Source organism: Panulirus ornatus, chromosome 27 (genome assembly GCF_036320965.1).
Source record: "Panulirus ornatus isolate Po-2019 chromosome 27, ASM3632096v1, whole genome shotgun sequence".
In the NCBI taxonomy this organism is placed as follows: Eukaryota; Metazoa; Arthropoda; class Malacostraca; order Decapoda; family Palinuridae; genus Panulirus; species Panulirus ornatus.
The window spans coordinates 18,385,257-18,409,191 of record NC_092250.1 but is presented as its reverse complement, the minus strand read 5'-3'; the positions used below and the strand labels follow the sequence as shown (position 1 = coordinate 18,409,191).

The 23,935-nt window shown below is 46.8% G+C and overlaps 1 protein-coding gene across 1 annotated transcript in view; it reads right to left on the bottom strand.

The window, feature by feature from the left end:
* Nucleotides 1–14,042: 14,042 nt before the first annotated feature.
* LOC139757628 (putative neural-cadherin 2) overlaps nucleotides 14,043–23,935 on the bottom strand; it is a 298,685-nt gene continuing 288,792 nt past the window's right edge. Inside the window, 15 exon segments of the mRNA XM_071678287.1 lie at nucleotides 14,043–15,150; nucleotides 15,866–16,129; nucleotides 16,244–16,471; nucleotides 16,657–16,892; nucleotides 17,582–17,771; nucleotides 17,955–17,994; nucleotides 17,996–18,280; nucleotides 18,379–18,569; nucleotides 18,572–18,722; nucleotides 19,770–20,015; nucleotides 20,759–21,104; nucleotides 21,821–21,960; nucleotides 22,107–22,289; nucleotides 22,980–23,282; nucleotides 23,507–23,675. Coding sequence (XP_071534388.1) covers nucleotides 14,822–15,150; nucleotides 15,866–16,129; nucleotides 16,244–16,471; nucleotides 16,657–16,892; nucleotides 17,582–17,771; nucleotides 17,955–17,994; nucleotides 17,996–18,280; nucleotides 18,379–18,569; nucleotides 18,572–18,722; nucleotides 19,770–20,015; nucleotides 20,759–21,104; nucleotides 21,821–21,960; nucleotides 22,107–22,289; nucleotides 22,980–23,282; nucleotides 23,507–23,675 — 3,301 coding nt within the window. The 3' untranslated portion in view covers nucleotides 14,043–14,821.

Genomic DNA, 23,935 nt, shown 5'->3' with positions numbered 1-23,935 from the left:
CCCTCCCCTCCCGTCGAAGCCCACACGCAACCCAGGCGCACACGACGACCGCGCCATCTACTGAACACGACGGCCCCACACCAAGAGAGCTAAGCGCACGAGACAACGTGTGATTAACCAGACATCCATTGGAGCTATCGGTGGGGGGAGGGACCGACCCAGGGACCCACCCGGGGGGACCCACCCACCACCCCACCGCTCTCTGCATCCATCTTTCTTTTCACAGTATGAAGGAAGTCTGTCCCTGGAACGTCCACCAATAATCTTGAAGGAGTAATGTGTAAAGTTCCTAGGGTCTTTGGCCTCTTGAGGATGACACAGTGGGAGGGAGGGGGCTCTGAAGCTAAAGTTTAAGTGGGAAAAGTTTTAAGAGGAGAAAGTTTGAGAGGACAAAGTATTAGGCAGGGGGGAGGGGAAAGGGTTGAGGACATGCTTGGGAGACCACGAAAATTACATTTCAGAAGGTCCAGCCAGATGATGCTACGCACGCACAACTCTTTCCTTGTGTAGGGGTTTTGGGCGAAAATGGGAAGTGAGGCTTTGTGAATCTTGGCGAATGAAAGTTTTGGACGCTGGAACTTTCATATGAAAGAAGCTTCGAGTGGACTGAAACTTCTTCCAGGTCATGATGTCTCGCGGGTCAAAGTTTCCGTGACCTCATTCCTAAATCTGGGTCAGGAACGCAGGCGCACTTCCTCTCTCACCCTGGTGTACGTCGCGTAATACGCAGAACGTTTCCGTCTAATGAGATCATATAGCGACCCCTTGGCACCGTGAACCTTGACCTGACCCTTAAAGTTGAGAATGAATATGACAGATCACACGTTCGGCTTCGTATGGTTCCTAACACGTTCTGTCTCAGAAAGGAAATCACTTTCAACGCCGAGTAATGTGTGCGTCACTGTGAACACGATGACGATGGTGTATCAAATCAGTCCATATATATATATATATATATTCTCCAGGACTGAGTATCTCCATGGCTCTCTGTCTCCATTATATATTCTCCAGGACTGAGTATCTCCATGGCTCTCTGTCTCCATACGAGCCTAAAGTCTCCCAGTGTATCCTTATAACTTAAGATCCTCCATAGTTGGCACTTTTACCATCTGTGAGGCCGTGAGACGAGAGTCTTGCTGCTTCAGTGTACCATCTTGACTCTTCGTTCATTGTCATACTGGTGTATATAAACTTCTCTGGAGGACTGGAAATGATCAACACCAGTGTGTGTCTGTGTGTGTGTGTGTGTGTGTGTGTGTGTGTGTGTGTGTGTGTGTGTGTGTGTGTGTGCGTCTTGATCACTAAAAGGTACACACACATAAGCTTAATTCAACATCTACTTCCTATACAGACGCGAGGACATCAGGCCTGTGCTGGGGTAAACCAGTTAGCTTGCCTTTCCACTATACAGCCAGGCGATCCCCAGCCGTCAGGTCCACATAAACAGTAATTCACTGAGAAAAAAAAAAAGAAGAAAAAAAGCGATAAATAAAGCTTACTGCCCGAAGTCGTTTTTTTTCTTATCGAGTGATATAGTCATGGATCATGGTGGCGATATCTGGGGTAACAACATGGTGGCAGCGCCTATAATGCCATGATGGTGTATATGTGGTGTATGGTGGCGAGATACGTGGCTGCATTGTGGTAGTGTTGATGGTACTATGATAGTAATACCTATGGTAACAGAGTGGTAGTGTTTATGGTACTATGATAGTAATACCTATGGTAATATAGTGGTAGCGACTATGGTACTATGATAGTAATACCTATGGTAATAGAGTGGTAGCGACTATGGTACTATGATAGTAATACCTATGGTAATACAATGGTAGTGTTCATGGTTTTATGATAGTAATTCATCTTTCGTCATTAATATTCGCGAGAAATAATCATTTACCTTCACGAACATCAGCCATTACTGTTGATACTTCATATTACTGTGATTGCCCAAAGAGAATTTAAATATTCGTCCCGGGTCTACAGATGAGATAAACATAAAAGAGATATTTTGAAGATGATTACAGTGGTTCTGTTTGTTATGAAGTGTTGGAGAAATTATATGCAAACACTGGCGAACACCTGCATGATCTGATTCTTATCTCTCTACATCATCGGTAACCTTTATCCCTTATCTGTTCTCATCGCTTCTCTTATATCAAGAAATTTCTAATATATAATTTCTTTTATGAAACTGATACCTTCCTGGGAAGTATATGAACAAGTCGCATGTCTTACAACAAAGAAATTTATCTTATCTACAACGAAACGATTTGTTTCTGATCAGTAACTAGAGAACGTTCTTAATCGCAAACGTTTCTGCCTGGACAAGCGGCAACGGAAACGTTTATTCTTTAAGTCAGTGAAACATCTGACGGTAGAGGCTTAGGACGCGGGTGTAAACACAAGCAAGAACTACATGTATACCACCACGGGGCAGACAACAACGGCCGGCGATAGAGGTGTTAAAACCTCTAAAACAGATACTCGACCGACCGACCGTACAGTACAATTTGGTGATGACGTGTGGAGTCCAATGCGTCTTCATGATCCTTGTATGATACTGCTCAAGCCTATTGGTTGTCTCTTGTATAAATAAGTTGACCAAGTCGTATCATAAATACTACAAGTTTTATGTTTGACGAAAGATGGCATTACCCGCTGGGGTGCATTTTAAGCACATAAGTCGTACGGAGTTCAAATTTGTTCGTTTAAATATAATACAAAACACTGGTTCCCTACAGGTCTTTCTGTGGGCTTTTTTTCCTTCTCTGTGGGCTTTTTTTTCTTTCTCTGTGGGCTTTTTTTCCTTCTCTGTGGGCTTTTTTTTTTCCTTTCTCTGTGGGCTTTTTTTTCTTTCCTTTAATAGAACTAGGGTAAAAATAGAGATACAGACTCAGCCCTATACAGCAGTGGAGGGCACGACCGCCAGGGGGGAAAGGAGGGGAAGGCCTTTTGACATCAGCCTTCCTTCCCACCCTCCCTCTCCACCGATCCATCCCTAGCTCAACCCACAACAACAGAGGTACAGTGAACTCAGTGAAGATGATAAGCTAACCAGACCGCCTAGACCTTCGCTCTTACACTCTCACGAACACATCTCTCCCTCGACATCCTGGCAAGTAACTCAAGTTACTAAAATCATTCACTGACAATCACAGGATGTCCTACGACGTACAGGACACGGGTCTTACAATCACAGGATGTCCTCCGACGTACAGGACACGGGTCTTACAATCACAGGATGTCCTACGACGTACAGGAAACGAGCCAAACGAAGCGATTCTCATGATGATGATGATGATGATAATGATGGAACGAACCATCAGGTCAGCCCTAAATACTGAACTATTGTTATCACCGGCGAGAATCATTCACTATGAAGGAAGGGAAAACGCAACGAAAGCTTCGCTTGCCGGGTCTGAGGGGCAGGTGTGAGCCGCCACTTTAAAGTCTGGGTGGAGGCCGCTGACACAGGAGGGGAGAGAGAGGAGAGAAGAGGGAGGGATATGGATTTTAGGGGGTCGCTGTGGACTCAGGGTTTGTTGGCTGGTTTGTCACGAAAGGATGGCCAAATACGTTCAATCCAGCCCGAGTCCTCACACATACACACACACAACATGTATGCCAGTATTGGTTCTCCTCAACTTGACTTTTTCGCAAAAGAATGGAGACAATATTTCTCCTGGCTTTACTATTACGCAGTGGTGGTTATTTTGCCGGCGTGTCGGCACTTGTGGGTCCAACAGTATTCTGCCGACTGGTACACTTACATTCCCTGATGTAATGAATGAATCGACTTTACAACAAGGAAAAAAAAAATTGTTTTGCATAAATGGATATTCATTTAAATATTAATTCTGATGAGAGAGAAAGGACTGAATTTCAACAGCAGTGAGTCCGCCTGGCTAACGAAAGGGGCCCCGTCACCCAGGGTAGGTTACAAGTTGAAACTATTTCCAACCTGACCTCAGAATGGGGTCACTGAAGTACCATCATTTACAATTTCCTTCCCTCAAATTACCTAAGCCTGAGTGACGCATGACCTCCACATTCTTTCATTAATAATAATAATAATAATAATAATAATAATAATAATAATAATAATAATAATAATGTTATTATAATAACAATAATAATAATAATAATAATAATAATAATAATAATAATAATAATAATAATCATCATCATTTTTCATGCATATTTGCCATTTCCCGCGTTAGCGAGGTAGCGTCAAGAACAAAGGACCGAGCGTTTGAGGGAAAATCCTCACTTGGCCCCCTTCTCTGTTCCTTCTTTTGGAAAAGCAAAAACAGGAGAGGAGGATTTCCAGCCCCCCCCCCCCCCAGCTCCCTCCCCTTTTAGTCCCCTTGTACGACACGTATGGAATACGTGGGAAGTATTCTTTCTCCTCTATCCCCAGGGATAAATAATAATAATAATAATAATAATAATAATAATAATAATAATAATAATAATAATAATAATGAATCTTGCACTGTACCTATAAACAATACCTTCCACATTCCTTTCCCCTAAACCACTGTTGCTGGGTCGAAGAATTCCATGATTCACACCAGTGTTGGCCTGGCAACCAACCCTCCCTCCATATACAAACGCACCTACTCACACGTAGGCAAACACACTCACGGACTAAAGAATATTGTATAAAAGTCACCTCACAATCTGAGACACGTTGGCCTGCTTGCTTAAACAAACACAAGGCCAGGCTAACAAAAACATACTTGAACAAACACTCAAACACAGTATTTTCAGGAAAACAATGACAGACTCGCGCACCCTCACTTGTTTTGAACTTAACGTTTCTTGTTAGTGTGTGTGTGTGTGTGTGTGTGTGTGTGTGTGTGTGTGTGTGTGTGTGTGTGTGTGGTGTTCCCGAACTCCTTCTGCAGCTGGTGACACAGCATGGAGCGAGAAGTCACCTTCATTGTCAGCGGAATGGAAACAAGTACACAGCCGTCGTCGAAGACCATCCTCCCCGACCCTCTCAAAAAGGACCCTACCTTAACCTCCTCCCGCCTGTAGCGCAGCCCCGGTAAATGTAGAAATCCATATAAATCAGGAAGACCCACGATACGGGCCATGTTCTGTCGCATCGTTACCTCACCCCAACACAACGTGCAGCGAGGGTAGGGAGGCACATATGCCATAGCCCGTCAGGAGGAGGCCAGGCGGGAGGGAGGCGTGTCCTCAATGTCCACTATGGGGACAGGCAGAGAAAACCACAGCTGGTGGTGTCTCGTCAGTGGGTAGTGGCGGACGTGGGTGACAGCGTCCTACAGAGGGGGGAACAGGTGAGTGAGGGGGCGCCTTTATTCGACCAGTGGGTCCGGGCTGGGCTAGGCTGGGTGTGTGTGTGTGTGTGTGTGTGTGTGTGTGTGTGGGAGGGTTAGGGTACATAGCCCGGCCAATGTTTACGGCGGGTGTCGGCCTGAAGCATTACCCCCTTAAGTCAATACACACCTAAAGAGGAAAGGAAGTGAGGTGGTGGTCTGGTGTATAGCCCTGGCGTGCTGCTGCTGCTGCTGGTGCCCCTGGCTCCTCCTGCTGCCACTACTGCCGCTCATACTACTGCTTTTCCAACAACTAATGTAGAGATGAAGAGCAGCAACGACGACACCCGAAGGATCAGCAGAGAAATCACAGAGGTGCATGTGTATCTATGTACATATAGACTGGCGTATGTGTGTGTAGTTATCTGCATATACATTGGCGTATGTGTGTAGTTATCTACATATACATTGGCGTATGTGTGCGTAATCATTTACAGATACACTGGCGTATGTGTGCGTAATCATCTACAGATACATTGGCGTATGTATCTATAGATACATTGCTTGTTTGCACAGTACAGTAAACGTTAATGATACATGCCTATGTATACATTCGATAATCAAGATTTAAAAAAGAAAAGACACTAACTCTCATGGGCCCCCCCCATCCCTTGAACTTTCTCTATTATCAGACAACTGTGTGTGTGTGTGTGTGTGTGTGTGTGTGTGTGTGTGTGTGTGTGTGTGTGTGTGTGTGTGTGTGTGTGTGTGTGTGTGTGTGTGTGTGTGTGTGGGGAGACCAGGGTAAGGGTGACCTACGCCTGCGCTGGCGTAGGCGGTGGTGGGGGTCTGCCCATGACTGGTCACATGACACGCCAGGAGATCCATCTCCCTTAACTAATCCTTCAGCACGACGCGACGGTACGACACTTGGCTATGACGGCTTGACATTTGATGAGCCGAGAGCCCCGAGGGAGGTCAAGTCGGTCGGCGTAATGGGTCAAGCTAAAGGTGTAGCATAAGCAAGATGTAACAACAACGGTTCGAGCTGTGGTGGGCAGACACTACAGGTCTTGGCTTCTACAGTGGGGAGGATAATGAGTAGGGATTTGGGGTACGAGACAATAAGAGAAAAGGGAGGGAATCAACATTAAGAGAGAGAGAGAGAGAGAGAGAGAGAGAGAGAGAGAGACGTCTATCAACGCGAGAGTCAATAAAGGGCAGGAGAAAAATGCAGGAAAGTCTAAAAGGACTGGGTCTCCTCTACGTCTCCCGCCTCCGAGGGTCGGGACTTTAAAGTGAGTTTGTTCTGCTGTGTCTCTGGGGAGGAGTGAGACAAGGGGAGAGTCCTGATCCTTAGCGGTATGGTGTTGACCGCCCACGTTAACCCGATAACGTAAGGTAATTCACTGTGCCACAAACCCCGGACATCCTGTGCGTGCGCTCTGTGTCGTCTTTACTGCACTACGTACACTTCTGTGCACCGTGTCCTCTTTGATGGACTCTTGTGTCCTCTTTCTCGTGTGTTCTGAAGAGTCTCTTTAGTACACCGTGTACCGTTTTTTGTGGTTTCCTTATAGCTTCTGCTGCGTACTCTGTTTTCTTTCTAGTGTAGTCCACGTCCTCTTCTGAGCACCATTACCCACCACATGCAACACAGGGAAGGACTCGCCCTGTCTTACGTGAAAACACAACAACCAATCCTACAAGCGCCTCAAACTTGTAGGTTTCGTCATTTCGGAGAGCATCGAGTGCTTTTCATATTACCATCTACGTAAGAAAAAAAAAGGAAAGAAAACGAAAGAAAAATGACTTGCACAAGTTTCTGGTCATCCCTTTGCCCGGCACTAACTCATCAGAACACCGACCTCCTCCGCAACACTGACTTTTTAAAGGTAGATATATCTCGCTCTTATTGTCGTGTACTGATCCCTGACCTAATTATCTTCAGTGAGACGTGTGGCAGAGCAGGTTAAACCCTTGTGCATGACGGTGCGACCCTTGAGTACGACGGGACGACCCTTGAGTACGACGGGACGACCCTTGAGTACGACGGGACGACCCTTGAGTACGACGATATGACCCTTAAGACAGTACGACTCGTGGCACAACAGTTCGACCCTTGGCTATGATTTGACCTTTTGACCTGACCCTATAACCTTCCAACAACGGCTGTGCATAAGGGAGGCGCTCCTTGTTATAACCCTTGGTCGTCCTGTAAAATAACGAGGAATGACAACGAAATTCAAACAGGAACAGACTGGTGGTTAGTTTCGAGGGTGACTGTGACAGTGGAAGATATCAGAAACCCGCACAATAATGCAGTAAGAGAAGCAAAAGGCATACAAATGATTCAAAGAGAAAAACTTGCATCTTTCTATAACCTAAATATATATATATACTGACAACACACTGTGGGGAAATACGCCAAAATACACAACCAAGGGATGGGAGAAAATAATAATTCTCTCTCCAACCTAACCTTACTTTCGACAGCTGCCAAACGCTAGAAGAATGGTATCTGGCGAAGGTACTATTCACAGCACCTCTGCCAGGGCCGAAGCTCAAATTGATAACACATATAATACTTTTACAGCAACCTCCCCTCCCCCGCAGATATATAGAAAACGATATCTGGCGTCCTAAAGCCCATGGCATCCATCCCGGCCGACTCTCAGGCGAAAACACCAAATCCTGTTGACAGAAGCCAGAAGAATCTGCCTGGAGCTTTCCACCTAAATAAACAAACAGTTAAACCATGTGTATCACCAAGGGGTAAACTAAACATCGGGGGCAAGGGTTCGATCCCCCCCTCTCCTCCCCCCCCCGACGCACTCCACATATCACGTAACAATATATTTGTCGCTCGTGGGGGGATTCAAATATGTGGGTGGGGTCAGGGCGGGCTATATGTATAAGGGGTGGGTCGTACACGCCCACGCCCGTTCCCTGGCCTCCTGGTGGTCGTACATCACGGATACAACGGGGGAGAGAACACACACACACACTCACAACCAGCTCTCAAACTGACTCACACATGAGCTCCTCTTCTTCCTCATCATTTATCAACATCAGTGTTCTCATTTTTTACTAGATCATTTCGTCCTTCAGCACGACCCCCCTGAACACGACAGTACGACCCTTCCTTCAGCACGACGGTACGACCCTTGGCTAGGATGACCTCTGACCCTGAAGGATTAGGTGAGGGGCCAGGGCTTCATACCCAAGGGTAGCACCGTCGTGCTCAGTGGTCGTACCGCTATGCTTAAGGGTCGTACCGTCATGCTCAAGAACCGTACCGTCGTGTTCAAGGACCGCACCGTCATGCACAAGGACCGTACCATCGTGTTCAAAGATCGTACCGTCGTGCTCAAGGACCGTACCGTCATACACAAGAACCGTATCGTCGTGCTCAAAGACCGTACCGTCGTGTTCACGGACCGTACCGTCGTGTTCAAGGACCGTACCGTCGTGCTCGAGAACCGTATCGTCGTGTTCAAGGACCGTACCGTCGTGTTCATAAAACGTACTGCTGTAGAGGGGGGGGGGTTCAAATTTTGATACTCCACACATGCATTATCTCCAACAAGTCCGGCTAATTCGATTCAAGAAACAATAAAGTATCAAGAAAAAATACAACACCAAATTCTGCAGACATTTTCTCGCCCCCGCTAACAATATACGAAGGCACGCAGGAACGAACCACCAGACCCGCGAGGCTGAGCAAATATTGTTTACAGCGCGTGGAAAATGTTGTTGCTGAGGTTAATATAAGAAGTCACAGCGCGGGATGACTCGTTCAGAATTTCCATAATTTTCTCGTTGGAATATAATGAGGCAGATCCTCGGAGGGGGTAACGGGTGAGAGGAGTCATCCCACATCCCATCCTTCTCCGGGTCTGGGGCAGCTGGCGCAAGCTGTGTGATGGCGCAAACCAATTACTTACCCTGGACTGCATTGCAGGGGGTATAGAGGGGTAGGCGCAACTCCCCTCTCTTCCTTCTACAACCACGGGGTTCGGAGAGGGGAGGGTGGGGAGAAGGAGGAGGGAGGGTCACCAGCCTAGGTCTTGTGGGGCTAGGATACAATACAGGAGGGAGAGTGCCACAGGCGTCCTTAGCTCGACAAATAATAATAATACCTGGTAGCTAATCCCGAACAGGATACTGGTTTCTAAAGTGCAGCTTATTATTCTAATTTTAAAAAAAACTCGCCATAAAATATATATATGACCACAATGTTAACACGTATTATCATCATGTTGGTTTCCAGATTTAAAAATAAAACGTCACATCTGACCTACAGGTCATGTTTAATCCTCTCTCTCTCTCTCTCTCTCTCTCTCTCTCTCTCTCTCTCTCTCTCTCTCTCTCTCTCTCTCTCTCCTGTAAAACCTTTAATGAAACATTAAAGATACACTGGAGAGGTTCTAAAAATTTCCTAAACGAGACTGGTTTTCAAACTAACATAATCAACTAAAGAAACTTTACTGTAATTTAAGAAAGTCTGTAGTGTGTACGTACAATCGAAGTACAACCCTCTCCACACTTTACAGTCACACATCAACTGTGTACTTTACAAGTACATTCCACCAACAAGCAAGTATACTTACAGCAATAACTTCCTTCTTTACTATCAAAGTGAAGAAATACTTCGGTAAGATACTTCATATAATTGAAAAAAAAAAAAGCACGATCGGTAATTTCCGGGTTGAGATGATGAGTAAGGATGTATCATTATACTAAAATGTTCCTTGATAGACCAGATACACCATAAACAGATGGGCAATGCACTGTACCATGCCACAACCATAAACCAACAGTCGTGTGTGTCACGACCATACTACGCCGTTAAGGGTAAACAAACCAAAGTAGTTCCAAAAACATTCTACGGACGAAGCACAAAATTCAACTACGATATATATTGTACGAGTGTACGGCAAAACATATGATACAACGGGAGGATACATCACTTTGGACGGAAACACCAGCGCTGTTACAACCTTGGACGAGCATTTATAAAACACCTTTCCCCTTCAACTTCCTCTCAGATTTCCTCGTCTTGCATAATTTCTGAATAGGATTATATGATTCACGCAACGGCTGGTCCCAATGACAGGACTTAGTTGTGACAGGAGCCAACATACAAATAATAATAATAATAATAATAATAATAAATAAATAAATAGTAATAATAATAATAATAATAATTAATAATAATAATAATAATAATAATAATAATAATAATAATAATAATAAATTATCATTATTATCATTATCATTATTATTATTATTTTATCATGCGTCTGGCAGGGGGGAAAGTATGCCGGCAGAAGGGTCTCCCGCTCCGTCTTGGCGTCATGGCGACTGACGCTGTAAGCCCCTGAGGCCGTTGGGCTGCGGCTGCCTGTGATAACAATGGCCTCTCGCGTCCGCTTTAACACGGCTTCGCCTCAATAACAACACTGGATTAGCGTCTACGACAATACTGAATTAAGCCGCCCATTAGGCTGCCGCCGCTTCCTACATCAATGAGGCTTGGGAGGCCGGTGATTCTGGGTGGGTAGGTTCCAAGTCGAGGATAACACCACCGCAACGAGACGGGTGTAGTAGTACTTGACTGTGAGAGCTGAATGAGTCTGATCATCCACTCACGGTGCAATCAAGCCAGAGGCGCTCAAGACGGGGGAATGTTTTCAGGCATCTACCACGAATGATGTGACACATCTCGTCATAATATTGTCCCAACTGGTGGCCGCGTAAAATCTTCCAAGGAAATTGAAGGTATTTTTTTTTTATAAAGTTTGTAAATCCATGTGAAAATTCGTGATCCTATGTGATATGGACAGTCTATTGTTTCGTAAGGGCTGTTTGACCATTAAACTCGGGGCTTAAGTCATTTGGACGTTTGTAGGTAGTTTGACGGCAATTAAAAGTTCAAATTTTTATTACCGAGATAAGCTTAACCCTCATTAACCTTTAGTTCTTCAATCCTTGCCGAGGGATAAAAGCTTTCAATCGTGTGTGATAGAAACATGGATCCCAGGGATAACATACGTTTCGTTTTACTGAGCAATTACTTGCCTCATTACACCGTAAACCAATAACAAAAAACCTGTTTGAATACTATTTTAAAGTTAGACCGACAACATTAGGGTCAGTCTCCTACTTTGAAAGATAAAACCACTGTGGCCAGATTAAAATCTAAAATGGTAAAAGAAAAAAAAAGCAAAATTTATATTCTCGTAAAATAGGCCTTTACATTTCATGGATATTACCCTATACTAACTAGCACACCAACATAACATACAGTACAACGCATCCGAAATGTGCACAGGAAGTATAATCAAGGACATCCAAACCGAAATAAGACTACTGTTTAACAAATTTCATTACGACTTAGTACGAATATCCTGGAAACAACGACACACGACTACTGCATTAAATACGAACTGAACTCACGTTCAGCAGAAATGCAGACCGAAGCATGGTGAAGCATTAAACATCTCTCCGCCGAGATGGAAATGCCAAAGTTAAACACGAGCACAGAACACTGTACCAACCTTCAAAAATCAAGAAGAATTGGCCAAGGTTTTGTTACAACCGAATGTGAGTTTGCTGAGGGGTACGTTGAAGTGATCAACACCATGAATGTCAAATATCTGAGTCTAACCACCATGACACACGGTAGTATAGTGAAATTAACTACACATCTACAGTCAAGTTAGTCAATACTGCTGCCCATTACCCATCACGATGGAGGAAAATTTGATGGAAAGCTATTTTTGTAGCTTTATCGTTTCTAAGATAAATGGTATATTTGTTTCCCGGAAATCATGCCCGTTTAGATAGTATTTCTATTTTGCAAATAAAATAAATGCAAGGACCGTTTAATTCATACGCATGTAAATGTAAATCAAAGGGGTTGTTGATTGCGGTAAAACAGTTCCGCCGCATTCACTTACAATAGATTTAACCCGTTATGAAAACAACGAACGTGTGTACAAAGGTCGATAGAAGTAATAAAGAGCCATTACCATGCTACATTTTCCAGGAAAAGGTAAATTCTTAATGATCTGAACTGCAAATAACCAAAACAAACATGAAATGTTCTAGTTATCAAAGTGCTAATTTAAGCCCGCGTGAAATTACCCGGATTAAAGGATCAAATCACCTGGATTAAAGGATCAAATTTGGTGAATAATCCCGTAAAAAATTGGTTAACTGTAAATGCTGGTCGTAAACAAGTTGCCTGATCTTTAAACATTTACTGAGTCCAATGCCAGTGTGTGTGTGTGTGTGTGTATATATATATATATATATATATATATATATATATATATATATATATATATATATATATATATATATATCAGGAAATCAACGAAAGTTGGCTAGTCAACTGCTTATAACAACCCCATTAGAGCGCCATATATTTAACTGGTGAAAACGGCCATAAAGTCTTGGGATAAAAAGTAATTAAAGCCATGAATGTGTACAACGAGGGGGAAAATGAAGCCAAATACCACTGTGGCCCAGTTGGAATGGTCGTTAGGACATTATTGGCAAGGATGGAATCGAAGGACTGGACCATGAAATCCTCTCTTGTGTTAGTTTTAAACTGTTATCAGTTACTGTTTCCTTGTATTTATTCCCGACTACTTCTAACCTCGATCAATTATTTGTCCTTATCGTTTTAACATGACTATATGGTCGTATTTCGATTGGGATAGCATTAAACTAAACTTTATGCACAACACAGCCATAACTTTTAGCTTCCACTACTTTACTTGGGTTAATGAGTACTTTACCGTATCAAACTAACTACTTCCTTGTCAAATACTCAACTGATACTTCCTTCATCTACTTACACTAACCTGAGTACAAATGTGGCTTGCGGTGTTCCAATATCTGGTAATCCTATATCCCACATACACGAACAATATCCTCCCTCTCATCCTTTTATGATTTTCTCCAATCTATCTTAAGACTCCTCAATACGAAGGACATCAATATGGTCAATCATGTACAGGGCATCAGCCAAACTGTCGTATATCCTTAAGTGTACAGTTAGCATATCTTGTAAAAGTTAGGTTTTATATCAGGTTCTCCAGTCTGTGGGTTGCTGCTGCTGCTGAGTTCATCTCCCCCTGTAACTTAACAAGAAAGTAACAGTTACCAAAAGTAAGTTCATTTTCAAGATCTAGTTCCATAATGGGTCACATGTAATGACAAGGAGATGGGGCATATTAATGCAGGTTTCTAAATGCATATTTGATGTGATTTATCATATAAATACACACGCCAAATCTACTGGTTTCCTCCTTGTACACAATAAAAATATCTTTACAGTTATTAAACCAACTGATTTGCTTTACTTCATCAACGAGTAACAGGTGTGTCTTCTAGGTTAAATGGAGTCTTCTGCCTCATGGACAGACTTGATGAGAAATGGTTGAAATAGAAAAAAACTCGAAGGACAGAGAAAGACAGAGACAGAGAGGGAAAGAAAAACCCACTAAATTTCACAAAGTATGATATGCCAGAAGTATGACCCACGAACATTATATAGGCCAGCAGGGTGACATTAGAGGTGGCATGAGTTATACAAGATGACCTACCAGAAATATGAAATGATGACCAGCGAGATATGAATGACCACGAGTGTCACCCACGTTAACCTACTTTTCCAAAGGCTTCGTCCACCAACAGGGGACTGTAGTAACGAGACAGGATAATGAAACACACATGTATTGATTAAATAATGAGTGATTTAAATATTCTATAAATGTATAAAATATCGAAGGTTACACCCCTAACTTTGAATGTTTATAACAAAGATCTGTATCCACAGAGAAAGAAAAACACTGTGTTGCATAAAAGTATATCACAGCCTTACTTGTCCACAACACATATTCTTTATTTGGCTATGGACAATTCTGTGTGCTTCAAGAGAGGCCCCCCTTACAAGATGACCACGCCTCTCGCTCCGAGAGAACCCTCATTTCTGTTACAAATGTTACAATTGTTACATGCAGTTAATGGCTGAAGTCATTTAACACTTTCATTTCTTTTTTTTTTCTGTAACATTCCTCCACTGGTGAGGTGCCCTTGAAGAAATATCATTTCTTTTATTGACTGTGATTACCACAGAGCTGAAGGTATCGTCTCTTGGTTGCGTAGGGCGTCTTAACTGACCATGACTTATCAGTTATTAAAGAAACATGGCTTTCCTATTTACAGGTTTCAGTCTCCAACTGTGACTTCTTCCGGAAGAATAAAAACAATATATCTTTGCGAAATCGCATCATGATGAAGGCTCCTCGTACTGCACAACCGTAAAAAGGAAATAAATGTACAGACACTTTCATTCTGGTGCGATGACACGGGCTGACTGCTCCCCTGATGCCAAGATACGCGCACAATCCTTCGCTCAAGAGATGCACAGGTGTATGTCCATGCTTCCTCTGCCGTCACGACCTCCTTCGAGCAGAACCTCAACAGCTGCAGCATACCACCACGACGGTATCTTAACAAAACGTCGGTTGGTCTTCCCCGCCGCGGGATGTCGAGATACACCCAAAGGCCTCTGTCGGTTCCTTGGTCTCTATAGAAGTCGTACGTATTTCCTTGCTCGTCACGGCCGAAACTTCAGCTCTTTTGCATTCCGGGGTCTTCGTCTGGCCCTGTACGGTCCTTGCCGGACATTCTATCGTGCTCCCGACTCTCTGATCGCCGGATTTCTTCAATGGCGACGGAGACTTGGTCGTTTCCGGCAAGTTTTTCAGGAGGTCCATCACCTCCAGGAACTCCGTCACGAGCGGTCTTATGGTGCCTTCGGGCTGCTCCTCTCGCAGTCCTGTTGGAGAGACAAGGTGAAGACATCCGCGATACCAAAATCACAGACAGGCATGCAACACATTCATACTCTGTCTTCTTGTCCACCTGCAGCCGGACTTTCCCGCTTTAGCGAGGTAGGAACAGACGACTGACTCTCAAACGGAAAATCTTAACTCCTTTTACTGTTCCTACTTTTAAAAAGTGTTAATCCAAAAGGTAAAGACTTGTAAAACCTCTTAGTCGTCTCCTACACGTCCTAAATGCGGAGTTACCAATCTTTCTCGACTATCTTCAGAAATAATAACGCTCCTACTGAAACAGTTGTACGAATAACAACACTAACGAACGATAAAGGCAACACAAAACATATTTCAAGGTTTCTGTTCTTGTAGCACTTGCTGCTAGGCTACGGATGCATTGGTAGGACCGCGAAAATTCTTGTTCAAATACATTTTAATCTTATGGCCCTTCTGAAGGTGCCTTAGAAACTGTGACGGCGAATCACCTGCTGACACAATTCTCTCTCGTATAAAACTCTATGGACATCTCAGCCATAATGTCAGTCACTTCATGCGAGTCTTCAAGAAGCTTAACTTTATAACCAAGACACTTGACATCATTCTTAGAAGAGTCTATGCTCTCATCTGGCAAATGTCAGCAATACGGCTTTTCTAGAAGCGTCTTGCATTCTATATATCTAATATATATACATGAGACACTTTCTGGCGGCTGACCTGATAACGCAGAGCTCAGGGATCCGGCAGACGACCCGTCCCCCTCGTAGGCGTAGGCTCTGAGGTCGTCCTTGGCTGGAAGTGGGTCAAGTCCCACTTTGGCCCCCACGCGCACGCAGTCGGCCTTCACCACCACCACGCCTGCGTCAGCCACCACACCCACGGCCGCACTTATCGGGACGACTGTGGTCTTCGGGGGACTTGTGGTGTCGAGTGAAACACCAGCAGTGGACGAGGCGCTTGTGGGAGCCGTAACCTTTTCCCCTGGTGTGACAGTCCATAATTACGACACATGCAGTTATGTGCTACTCCAAGATGTCTGTGAGTATAAGATCTGTGATTAATACGGGAAAAATGAAAATGTAATGGATGTAATACCCTTTTCTAGGAGACCAGGACGGGCGTGAGGGTCGAGTTCGAGGCACTGCAGCAGTGCCAGGTGGCGCTCCTCCCCCGGTTCTCCACCTCCTTCCTCAGTGCCACCCTTGACTTCTACCTTGGTGCCATCCTGGCCGGCCACGCCGCCCTGCTGGCCCCTCGCCATCGCCACATCTCGGGTGAACCAGTGTCGACGCAGCCGCAGCGAGATCACCACCCCCACCACAACTGCAACACCAGCCCAGGTGAGGAAAACAGCGACGGATATGCACCCTCGAGGAGACCTTCGGCAGGTCTTCTGAGTCAGCAGCCTAAGACCTGTGTATGACCATTCAGCACAGAGGTTATGAAACTACATTTTCAAGACACGTACGTAATATGAGGAGAGCCATGGTGGCTCTCGGGAGACTGACCCAGGAGAAGAAGCGATACCGTGAGCGCTGCAATGGCCAGGGGGGCGGCGAGAGGATGATGGCCCACGGTGGCCAGATCGGCCCACTGGCAGTACTGGCCGGTGTGGCCCGGCCCACAGACGCACTGGAACCCAGGCCGCAGATTGTAGCACGAGCCACCGTGGAGACACGGCCGCCACAGGCACTCGTCCACGTCCTCACAGCCTCGACCCACCAGCTGACGGCCTGACCCACAGCTGTGACATCAGCACCACCACGTCAGCAACACTCTCCGACCACAACTCCCACCTACGCTAACATAGTTCCCATGTATATTACCACAACTCACACTATCACAGTGCCCATGTATATCACCATTACTCCCACGTACACAATCACAACTACTACGTATACTACAATACTTCACACACACACACACACACACACACACACACACACACACACACACACACACACACACACCACCATAGTTCCCACGTATATTACCACACCTCCTACGTACACTAACATAGCTCCCACGTACACTACCACAACTCCCCCGTAAACCGCATGACACTTTAGCGTTTATGACCACTCAGACAGTTGATCTTAATGATTGATGAAGTTATTACAACCAAATCTTATGATCATCTGAAGAAGGAAAAGGAAGAAGCGGGAGAGTGACAACGGAAGAGTAAATATATGAAGAATAAGACGAATAGGATAATAAAAGATTAAAGGTAAAGATAAAGAACAAGAAAAAATTATACAAAAACAAGAGTATATATAATGAATAGTAAGAAAAACAGAAAGACTACTGTGAGACTACAACTAAAGACTAAAAGAATACATCCAAGATAAAGGAGAAGATGATAAAGAGGAGGAGGAGGAATAGTGATACCTCTAACAAAGTGACATTATAAGAGGTGGTGATGGAGTCACTCACCTGCAGGAGGCCTGACCCCAGGTGGAGACGCAGGAGAGCGGCTGAGGGCAGGTGGTGTTGAGGCAAGCGTCCTGGGCGGAGCAGCCCGTCTCCACACCCTGCCAGGTCGTCACCTGACCCCAGGTGGTAGCGTTCACGGCCGGCGGCAGGGGCAGCCTACGACCCGACACCCGCACGTCGTCCACACAACCTGAGGGAGTCATACGTGGGCAGGGGGGAAGAGGAAGGTGGAGCCTATCAGTAAAGACGTAGGAGAGAAACTGGGATTCATAACAGTAGGATTTACAGCCCTGATATTAATAACCTGGAATTTACAGCCACTGGATTTACACCCTTGGTATTTACAAGTACGGGGAGTGGGTGCGTGACTTACTGTGATTGAGGTGCGTGAGGGCGGTAAGGAACTCCATCCCCTACCAGTTCGGGCAGTCCGCCCACCGTCACCTCGTCAACGCCTAGAGGCAAGGGCGGGTCCATCACCGCCCCACCCTGGCCCGGCGGCGCTCCCCCAAGCCACGACAGCGACTCGTTCCGCCTCCAGTCGTCGCCGTCGTCGACGCTCACGACCAGGTTGTGGCCGTGTCGCTCGGCTCTGACGGTGTGCCACTTCCCGTCGCCCAGGGGCCGGCCCTCGACGCAGGCCGTCCGCGTCGCCCTCCCACCGTCTGACGCCGACGCGCACGCCACTCCGCCCCGGAGCTGTAGCGGGCGAAGATTGCGAAGAGGTCACCACGGTGTACCAACCCACGTGGAATTATTCTCACGGGGTCAATAATACAACACGACATCGTACGTACGTATATTGTGAGGGCGGCGGCGGCCTGCTGGTTGCCGGCCAGGTGTAGGAGTAGAGCATGAGCAGCGTCGCGGGTTCGCAACCTCAGTTGTACCGTCATCATCCCCGGCCCGTGGCCGAGAGACAGCGCCATCTTTATGTGGGAAGCATGAGAGCCGAAGGTAGTTGGAACAGTGGGCGTGCTGCAGCCCGACCAGCCCATCCTGGGTCGCACTCACACTGAGGGTGGCCCAGGCCGCCCACACACTGGCCTCGGTGCCCACAGCCACCCGGGCATCCCTCGTCCTGGGGGCGGCAGCCGCCCACGCTGCCCCTGCTGTAGGCCGGCTCCCCAAGGTCCACCAGCTGCAACAAAGCTGCGGGACAGTCAGTTAAGGGCGTCATCGTCAGCCCAGTCAGTCTAGCAGCACTTACACTGGCCATAAACCACCTCCCTCACCCGTAGCTACCTCCCTTCTGAAGTCTTATCACTAAAATAGCAGCAAAAACCGATCAAAATCGAACCCTAGGTGACAAGGAACAGTCAAAACGTCGTGCAAACATGGTATGAAAATGACATGGTCGACAAACGCTTCTTATTCTGTGGTTCAGTATAACTTCCAAAGGTCTCAATGCACCTGCTCCATTCCATTGTTAGGATCGTGATGCCAATTTTATAGTCGTGTTCCGATCACAGGTCCAACCAACCTTCGCCAGCCTTTGTTGGCTCAGTCTCTTCCTCAAAATGAGACGACCGCGCTAGTGGAACTTCAAGTTCCCAACTACATTTTCGTCCACTGGGGTCAGGTCTGGGCTGTAAAGGATGGCGGAGGATGGTCGAATTGCTTGGAAGCACAGGCACGAGGAGCAGCTAGTACACTACTGGTCTTGTTGAAGCAACACACTGTCATAAAGCAGGTGTACACATCTACTGCTCAAACCTTTAAGCCATGTTCAGGCACTGAGCACTGAGGTATCTGGGGAGACCCACCTCGCCCACATAAGACAGGCTCAGGTGGGAGGTTGTCTTTGAGCCTCTTGACATCATCGCGTGAACTCCCTTGACCCATCCTGCTACTGTAGCATGTGGAGGTCGCCACCACCACCACCAGGCCACCAGCTGACCTTGATGGTCATCCCTCACACAGACACCTTCTCTGGAGGAGAACTTTATGATAACAACGATGTTCCAAGTTCGTGAAAATAAGGTCCTCACGCATCGACTTTGAAAGTTCTTAATCGCAGACAACAGCTAATGATGCCACATCGTTCTACACTGTGTTTGCAGAACATTTTTTGCCTGTTCCTTGCACGCGTCTGTCAGTCAAGTAGCAGCAAGACTGCTGCGACCACCCCCCCCCCCCCCCCCCACGTCACATAGTCACACAGCAGCAGCACTGGTCATAACCTCACCTGACCGTTGAGCGTGAGATGCGAGACACAGCCGTCCAGTGGGCGTGGTGTGGGCGCCTCCCGCCATCCGTGGTGGGCGGGGCTGGGAGAGGCGTGTGCCAATCCACCCACCTGCAGGGGCCAAGACCCTGCCCACGCCTCGGTGCCCCCGGAGTCGTCCCAAGACACCCGAGCCGCACAGTGGGAGTCGTCCCGGGTCGTGTTGTCCCACCCGTGACCACAGAAGTCCACCATGAGCGCCACGCCCTGGGAGCGCGGCAAGACAGAACGATCACCAAACAGCCTCCCCTCCTCATACCACACTCAGCTGATCCTCAGACATAATCACGTTTAGAAAACTCGGTGAACACAGGCAATTCCTCCCTCAGTGCTGATCACATCACAATACCCAACACAACTTACTTCCAGCCCGAATGGTATTTAATATCATTTAAGAAATATACACCAATGGAAAACATGTTTCAACTCCACTAAACGGACAGGAAGGGAGGCAAACGTACCTAACTGTGAGGGGACGGCACACCTCAAGAAACTTCTTAACAGTTTTAACAAGTTATCAGAATCCTGTGTGAACGTCTGTGGGGGATCTGCTTTAAATCAAGGGTGGGATCACTGTTCGGTGACACGCGAGAAAAATGCCACATATATATGTGTTACATGAGGATGACAGGGAGCCTACCATTAATGGTTTCAAATGCTGTGTGTCACAGAGAGGAGAGAGAGAGAGAGAGAGAGAGAGAGAGAGAGAGAGAGAGAGAGAGAGAGAGAGAGAGAGAGAGAGAGAGTGTGTGTGTGTGATAAAGAGGAAGTATTTTTCCACCGACCTATGAATAGCGGCAGAAGAAGAAGAAGAAGAAGAAGAAGAAGAAGAAGAAAGAGAGAGAGAGAGAGAGAGAGAGAGAGAGAGAGAGAGAGAGAGAGAGAGAGAGAGAGAGAGAGAGAGAGAGAGAGAGAGAGGATTGGAGGGGAGGTCATTGCTACAGCCTTACGTGTGAGGTCAGGCGGAGGTGGATGGTGTGCCATTCTCCATCGTTGACGGTGACGTTGACCTCGACTTTGAGTCCTCTTGTGCCGTCCTCCAGCAGGAGCTGGGGTCGTCCTCGCCAGAGCTGGAGGGCCAGCATGGGCGTGGGCGGTGCCTGCGGGCGCCGAGGGACGGGCGCCAGGGGGCCGGAGTACAGGACGAGGGCGTGCGGCCGGCGTGTGAGGACGCGGAGCGATATGGTCGCGGGAAGGCAGGGTGGCGGGGGTCGAACCCACGCCCACCCCCCGCCAGAGAAGGTCCGAGCCAGCACCTTGCATCGCGCCCCCCACGACCCTCCGGGACACACGCACCTGCCGCGGGATAGACCGTACGTACATAGCCCAGTCCACACCACATCAGGACGTACATGTACACACATACGACCATACATATGACTACAGTCACACACACACACACACACACACCACAGGAGATTCAAACACTGAGGCACACCAAAGTACAAAAATGAGTACATATTAACTAACATACACGTACATTCATACACTGTAGTACATTAGCAGGTGATCAGGTGGATCAGAAACGTAATGACATATGAGGGAGCAGAATATGGAAGACCCAAAGCAGTCAAGTTTTCGGGGCTTCCTAAGGCAATGCCTAATGCTCCACGTTCACAAAACAACCAAATTCTACCCATCTTTCCCTCATGATGGTACTCATACCATGCTCTCTCCAGGGATGAGATAAACAAAAAAAAAACACTAAAAAAATCCAGATTAAAAAAAAAAACAGGATCGTCTTTTGGCCATCTGGCTGTAATGTGTAGTCTCTCTTGAACTTCTTTCTTAATAATGAATTTGATACAATAAGTACCATCATGAGAGAGAGAGAGAGAGAGAGAGAGAGAGAGAGAGAGAGAGAGAGAGAGAGAGAGAGAGAGAGAGAGAGAGAGAAGTTTCCAGGGGCCAACTTTAGCCTTTCCTCACAGCTTGACATTTAGCAGCCATGGTGCAGGATGCGCCAGGCGTTCCCAAAAGACGCGACACATGATCCCCTCAGGACACACTACCTGTTCCCGGCCGGCGCACCGAGGCAGCGGCCGCCGTTGAGGCAGTCGGCGGGCGTGCACGTCTCTGGCTCGTGGGCGTGGCAGGCGTGGGAGCGGGTCAGGCGTGGGGTCACCAGAGACGTCCTGTTCGTGTCCACGACCTGCTGAGGAGAAGGGGTCGCCATGTGGTATACAGCCAGAGTACACACGCAGTCTCGTAATTACAGGTTTGTGATTACCTATTGGTACTGTACGAGGAGGGAGCTGTGTGTGTGTGTGTGTGTATGGCCACCACCTTCCACATTACCTGTAGCGGGAGTGTGGTGGAGGCTCTGGAGGCGGCAGAGGACGGGTCAGGTGCTCCTCCTCCTCCTCCTTGCTGCTGGAAGGAAGGGAGGGCTGGGTCTTCGTGGGAGGAGGGCCCTAAGGCCTCCATGTGCCCAGCCCTGGACACTAGCATCACCATGGTCAGGTTGGTCGACGCCTCCACCTACACGCAAACAAACACAAACATATACATATATATATATATATATATATATACATATATATATATATATATATATATACATTTCTAAACACTTACAAACAAACACAAGCATATATATATATATATATATATATATATATATATATATATATATATATATATATATATATATATATATATATATATATATATCTTTAAACACAAAGTTTATCAAACACAAATTTTACCAAACATGTTCCATAGACAAGTCTAATGGTGGTTGAAGTGTTAACCAATGCATATGAAGTTATATTAATAAACATTTATATTCTGCACACGCTGCTATCAATAACATTATAATATTCAAACTAATTATCCTAACCCTCCCTGTGTACAAACGTATCATTCCAACAATGTGCATTTTCATTTACACATTCTACAATTTTATTTCAACATGGAAAAATATATAAATAATCATTTCATTTATTAAATGGAAGGGGAACTGTGGGGGGAGGAGGGGGGTGTATTATTGCTATGGGTATAATTGACAGAAAAATATATAATAGCGAGGGAACCATCTGCCCTTAGTGAGGACAGGGGAATGAGGGAACCACCTGTCCCTGGTGAGGGTGAGCCATGAGGGAACCACCTGTCCCTGGTGAGGGTGAGCCATGAGGGAACCACCTGCAGGAGTGACCGAGGGACACCCACCTGCCGAGCGTGTAGGGCCAGGAGCCCATGTAGCTTGACGGGGTCCATGAAGCGCCCCTGCCCTTCCCTCACGCTAACCCACACGCATGCTGACGGGGCGGCCTGGGGGTCGTGTGAGGGCGTCGCGGAAAGGACCCCAGGGTGGGCGTGGCCCAGGTTCCCGCCGTCTCGGGTGTGAGCGTAGAGTGGGCGTGCGTCGGGGTGGTGGGCGTGGACGCTGACCACCTGCACAACGGAGTGGGCGGCCTTGCCTACCGCCCTCATCACGCCCTCCACCACCCGCCCCAGGCCCCCACCACCCCCCTGATAGATAGATAGATAGATAGATAGATATATTAGTGGGGAGAAAACGTAAGTAAATTCATAAACCAACACAGTTAATAATCTAGAGCATATCATATCTATAATCTTTAATATGGTGACTATAAGTGGTATATCAAGATATATCAACACGGAAGTTGTGTGTGTGTGTGTGTATGTCTGTGTGTGTGTGTGTGTGTGTGTGGTGGGGGGTGTTTTTGTCTAACCTGTGGCGTCCAGCCTCTCGTGAGGTCGGAGGGCGTGGCTGGGGTGAGGACGATGGGCGTGGCGTGGGCCAGGGCGTCAGGAGGCAGGATCCCCACAACCACCGTCACGTTGGCCGTCACGTCATGCTGGCCCCACAGCGCGTCACTGACGGCGAACTGCAGCTCGTACCTGCTCGGTGCACGTACACACACGGTTAACAGACACTCGTCCTCCACGTACACACACGGTTAACAGACACTCGTCCTCCACGTATAGACACGGTTAACAGACACTCGTCCTCCATGTACAGACAGGGTTAACAGACACTCGTCCTCCACGTACACACACGGTTAACAGACATCCTCCACGTACAGACAGGGTTAACAGACACTCGTCCTCCACGTACTGACAGGCAAAGACTGGAGAAAGTAACAGACACTGAACTGTTT